The sequence below is a fragment of the Serinus canaria genome, unplaced genomic scaffold (assembly GCF_022539315.1).
Source record: "Serinus canaria isolate serCan28SL12 unplaced genomic scaffold, serCan2020 HiC_scaffold_585, whole genome shotgun sequence".
NCBI classification, from domain to species: Eukaryota; Metazoa; Chordata; class Aves; order Passeriformes; family Fringillidae; genus Serinus; species Serinus canaria.
In genome coordinates this window covers 1-5,688 of record NW_026108699.1, presented here as the reverse complement: position 1 = coordinate 5,688, position 5,688 = coordinate 1, and the positions used below count along the sequence as shown (strand labels likewise).

The 5,688-nt window shown below is 58.1% G+C and overlaps 1 protein-coding gene across 1 annotated transcript; it reads right to left on the bottom strand.

Moving 5' to 3' along the window:
* Nucleotides 1–376: 376 nt before the first annotated feature.
* On the bottom strand, nt 377–5,333 carry LOC127061312 (polypeptide N-acetylgalactosaminyltransferase 13-like; the record flags this gene model as incomplete). The annotated part of the gene is made up of 3 exons (XM_050987972.1): nt 5,314–5,333; nt 4,565–4,733; nt 377–543 (listed from the first exon to the last, which is right to left on the bottom strand). Coding segments are annotated over exons 2-3 (301 nt in total), but the record flags the coding sequence as incomplete, so codon positions are not given.
* Nucleotides 5,334–5,688: the final 355 nt, after the last annotated feature.

Below are 5,688 nucleotides of genomic sequence, written 5' to 3'. Positions count from 1 at the left end.
GAGCCAGGGAATGGCTCCCAGTGCCAGAGGGCAGGGATGGGTGGGAGATGGGGAACTGGGAATTCCTGGCTGGGCTGGGATTGCCAGAGCACCTTGGGCTGCCTCTGGATCCCTGGCAGTGCCCAAGGCCAGGCTGGATAACTGGGACAGTGGGAGGTGTCCCTGCCACGGTGAGGGGCTGGAATAGGAGCCCTTTCAAGGTCTCCTCCAAGCCAAACCATCCTGGATTCCAGGAAGTTTTTCCACCCCCCTCTCCCCACTCCCTCTGGATCCCACACTGCCGGGATGAGCTGGCTGGGAACCCCGCTGCCAGCCCTCCCTGAGCTGCAGGAGGAGGGGATGGGATGTGGGATGGCAGCTGCTGCTCCAGCCCCACCTCTCTCGCTGGCATCGTCCACCAGGAGGATCTCGGCCAGCAGGCGCGGCGGGGAGCGCTCCAGCACGCTGTGGATGGTCCTGAGCAGCGTGCTCCAGGCCTCGTTGTGGAACACGATCACCACGCTGGTGTTGGGCAGCTCCTCCGGGTACACCTTGCTCTTGCACCTGCCCAGAAACACCCAGCCAGCAGGGACAGGGGCTCAGGCCACAGGAGGGACAGCCCGGAGCAGATCCGTGTCCTCAGGCACGGAAAAGGGGCTTGGGAGGCACCACGGCACTGCTGCCACTGCCAGGGATGGGGCAGGAATTAAGGAGGCAAAATCCCACAGACTGGAATTCCAATGGCTCTGAGGCAGGATGGAAAAAGGGCCTGGAAGCCCCTTCCAGGCATTGCTCCAAGGAGGAGCTTCCACATCCACGTGGTTCAAAATTACAGGAATTAATTAAATGGGCAAAGTGGAGACTCAGAGACTGGAATTCCAGTGGCTCTGAGGCAGGATGGAAAAAGGGCCTGGAAGCCCCTTCCAGGCATTGCTCCAAGGAGGAGCTTCCACATCCACGTGGTTCAAAATTACAGGAATTAATTAAATGGGCAAAGTGGAGACTCAGAGACTGGAATTCCAACTGCTCTGAGGCTGAGGCAGGATGGAAAAAGGGCCTGGAAGCAGCCATGGCCCTGCTTCCAAGGGGGAAGCTTCCATATCCATGTGATTCAAAATTACAGGAATGAATTAAATGGGCAAAGTGGAGACCCAGAGACTGGAATTCCAACGGCTCAGAGGCTGAGGCAGGATGGAAAAGGGGCCTGGAAGCAGCCAAGGCCCTGCTCCAAGGGGAACCTGCCACATTTCAAGCCGGTGGGATGAATTAAGGAATGAACTGGAGACCCAGAGACTGGAATTGCAGCTGCTCTGAGCATGACACAGGCTGGAGAAGGGGCTGAGCTGATCTCACTCTCCCATTCCTGACAGTCCAAGCAAGGAGCTGGCTCAACCCCAGGGATCAGACTCCAGCCCTGAGCTGTTTAATCAGGAATTCCAGGTACAGCCATTCCCAGGTGGGTCTGGCTCCAGGAAGGTCTGGAGCACACAGGGAATGGTCTGGGATGAGCTGCCAAGGACAGGCAGAGCTGAGCCAGGATCCACCAGGAATGTTTAAATCCTGCCTGCTTTCCCAAAGCTCCCACTCAAGGACCAAACCCTGCCAGCTGAACCAAGCACCATTCCATTATTTAGGGTATTTCTGGGAAAACCAGGAATGTGGGGCACCTGCACATCCTTTAAAAATGGGACATGGCCATGGATCTTTCAAAGTTAATCCATGCACACCAAAGCCTTCAAATCCCCCTCCCAAACCCCATTTCCAGAGGTCTGTGGGAAATGTGGGATCCCAGATTTCCTGCAGATTCTCTGGGAGAAGATACCACGGGAAGGAGGTGAGGGCCCTTCCAAGGCAACCTGAAAATTCACCCTTGGAAAGAAAAAATCCCTGCAAAATAACCCCGAGTTTATCTGGGCTTTTATCCAAACTGCTCCAGCATTTCCTGCAATTCCAATCCCCTTGAAACCAGGAATAAAGGAAATAAAAAAATCCCCTTTGGAACAATTTTCCTTCAATAAAATCTGTTTTCTCCTCCACCCAGGGATGTCTTGGGGGCCCCTCCGAGGCTGCCAGGGAGGAAAATCTGTTTTCCATGATTTTCACACTAATTAAGGAGCTGACAGCTCCTCTTTTCCAATTATATCTCCCATGCAAACGGCTGCTCCAAAGGCAGCTGCAGCCCACGTGGAAAACATGGAAGGGAGAGCAAGGACTGTGCTTCTGGAAGGGAAATCTTCACATGTTCTCAGAATAAAGGAGAACTGCAACAATCCAGGGGGTCCACGCCCATGAAAAACATCCCAGTACGTGGGGACATTCCAGGGAGTGACAGGAATGCCATCACTCATCCATGGGATCAGGGAATCCCAGGATGGGCTGGGATGGAAGGGACCTGAAATGCCATCCCAGCCCTGCCATGGCAGGGACACCTCCCTCTGTCCCAGCTGCTCCAGCCGGGCCTTGGGCACTGCCAGGGATCCAGGGGCAGCCCCAGCTTCCCTGGGAATGTGTGCCAGCATCTTCCCAACCTCTAAAGAAGGAATTTTTTATCCACCAAGACTTAGAACAGGAAAAACACCAAATCCAACAGGTCCTGGTGAAGGAAAAATCCATCAGGGGTGGCTATCCCAAAATAAACCAATTTTCACTCCCCTGTGGGCTGAATTTCAGGAATACCAAATTTTGGTCTCACCTCAAAGCCCAATCAAGAATTCCTGCCCTGAAACACGGATCTGAGTGAAGGATTTTCCCAATTAAAAGGAGTTTTCCCACACATCCACTGCCATCCCTGCACTGCTCCTTCCCAAGCCCTTTCCCCCACCCAGGATCACATCCCAATGTTTTTTTCTTTGGAGAATCCCCACAAAACTCCAGCTCCATGTTTAACCCTGGCAGCTGTTCCAGAAATCCCAATGTTTCTGCTCAGCCCTGGATGTTCCCAAGCACTGGAACACACCCAGGAGCCAATTCCAGCTGCAACCTCCAGGAGAAAATCCAATTAGGATGCTCCAGCAATCCATGGAATGGCACTTGCAGCCTCACTCATCCTGAAAAGATTGAGGATGGATTTCTTCCCTCGCTGGAGAAAATCCTTGGGAATGAAATGAGGCATTTCCCTGGTGAGTTAAGCAGGGTTTAAGGTCTATCAATAGCTGCTAATTAGAGCTGGCTCTGATTAAAATCTCCAGCTTGGCCATTTCCAACAGGACCCTGGAAATCCAGGGACATTCCCTGACAGAAGTGCCACGATGGAACAGGAATGAAATGAATCTCTGTGGGTGAGACCCCACGGATCAGCTGGAATTAAACCATCAGGCAGGCATGCAATGGGAGCCAGTCCTGCTTGGATCCAGCAAGGGACAGGGAATTACTGGGGTCCTGATGAGGAATGCCATTGAACCTGGAGCCAGGCTGGGAGAGCTGGGAATGCTCCCCTGGAGAAGGGAGAGCTCCAGGCAGAGCTCAGAGCCCCTGGCAGGGCCTGGAGGGGCTCCAGGAGAGCTGGAGAGGGACTGGGGACAAGGGATGGAGGGACAGGAGCCAGGGAATGGCTCCCAGTGCCAGAGGGCAGGGATGGGTGGCAGATTGGGAACTGGGAATTCCTGGCTGGGCTGGGATTGCCAGAGCAGCTGGGGCTGCCCCTGGAGCCCTGGCAGTGCCCAAGGCCAGGCTGGAACAGCCTGGGATGGTGAGAGCTGTCCCTGTCATGGCAGGGCTGGGAGGGATGGGATTTCAGCCCCCAGCCCACCCCAGTCCCTCATTCCCTGGATGAGATTTCAGCCCCCAGCCCTCCCATTCCCAGAATGGGCTCCCAGCCCCCACTGCCCCCCCAGGCTGGGCTCCCAGCCCCCACTGCCCCCCCAGGCTGGGCTCCCAGCCCCCACTGCCCCCCCAGACTGGGCTCCCAGCCCCCATTCCCCCCCCAGGCTGGGCTCCCAGCCCCCATTGCCCCCCAGGATGGGCTCCCAGCCCCCACTGCCCCCCCAGACTGGGCTCCCAGCCCCACTGCCCCCCAGGCTGGGCTCCCAGCCCCCACTGCGCCCCCCCAGGCATGGGCTCCCAGCCCCCACTGCCCCCCCAGAATGGGCTCCCAGCCCCCATTGCCCCCAGGCTGGCTCCCAGCCCCATTGCCCCCAGGCTGGGCTCCCAGCCCCCACTGCCCCCCCAGAATGGGCTCCCAGCCCCATGCCCCCAGGCTGGCTCCCGCCCCCACTGCCCCCCCAGAATGGGCTCCCAGCCCCCATTGCCCCCCCAGGCTGGGCTCCAGCCCCCATGCCCCCCAGCTGGGCTCCCAGCCCCCACTGCCCCCCCAGAATGGGCTCCCAGCCCCCACTGCCCCCCAGCAGGGCTCCCAGCCCCCACTGCCCCCCCAAGGGCTCCCAGCCCCCATGCCCCCAGCTGGGCTCCCAGCCCCATTGCCCCCCCAGGGGGCTCCCAGCCACCCATGCCCCCCAGGCTGGCTCCAGCCCCCACTGCCCCCCACAGAATGGGCTCCCAGCCCCCACTGCCCCCCCAGACTGGGCTCCCAGCCCCCACTGCCCCCCAGAATGGCTCCCAGCCCCCACTGCCCCCCCCAGGCCCTCACCCGTCCAGCCGCACGTCGGGCAGGCTGCGGTTCAGCGCGATGCGGTCGCTGGCCAGCAGGTTGAACTGGTTGATCTTGAACAGCTCCTTCATCTTCTCCTGCTCCTCCTTGGGGATGAGCACGGCCCTGCCCATCTCCCCCGGGCCCTCCTGGCTCCGGGAAATAACGGCTGGAAAACCGAACAGCAAAAGGTGCTTTGAGCACCTGGGAATTGGATTTATCCTTAGGGAAGCTTCTGGTTTTCCACAAGGAAAGCTGGAAATCCAACCCCCATTCTCCCCGCTCCACTGGAAGCTTTTATCCCTCTCTGCATCCAGAAACATCCAGCTTTACTCCAAGATGATTAAACCCCCTGGATTTGCTCCCTTCCATCATCCCAGGTTGCTCCAGGCCTTGTCCAACCTGGCCTGGGACACTTCCACAGATCCAGGGGCAGCCTCAGCTTCTCTGGGCACCTTCACAAAGAAGCTGTGGCTGTCCCTGGATCCCTGCAATGTCCCAGGCCAGGCTGGACAAGGCCTGGAGCAGCCTGGGCTAGTGGGAGGTGTCCCTGCCCACGGAATGGGATTTAAGGTCTGTTTTAACCACAACCATCCCATAAAACACTGACACAAACTCAGACAACACCAAAGCAAGGCTAAATCCTGCAGCTCCTGGGATTCCCTCTGCTGGGAAGAGCCATTTGGAGGCACCAAGAGGAGGCCAAAGCCTGGCTGGATGTCCCGGGAGGGGCCGGGGGCCGCACTCACCGCGCAGGGCGGGCAGCAGGGACCGCCCTTGCTGTCATCACACTTGTTGCACTCGCTGAAGTAGAGCAGCAGGAACACGTCCCAGCAGCACCCAGAGCAGCGAGGTAGCCAGCACCACCCGGCAGTAGCCAAACCTCCTCATGGCTCCTGGCACCTGCTCCAGAGCCCGCAACAGCAGGAGCACCACGGGGTCACAGTCCCACGGCACAGAGCCACCAGGCAGGCTGGGAGCAGCAGCCCACTGCAGGCAGAGGAAAAGCAGCAGGAGATTCTCATGGATTCATGGATATTCCTCCTTTTACTGAACACTGCTTGACTCTGAAACGTTCATTTTCCTCAAATAATGATTTTAGGTTTCTCAAGGTTGAATTTCTA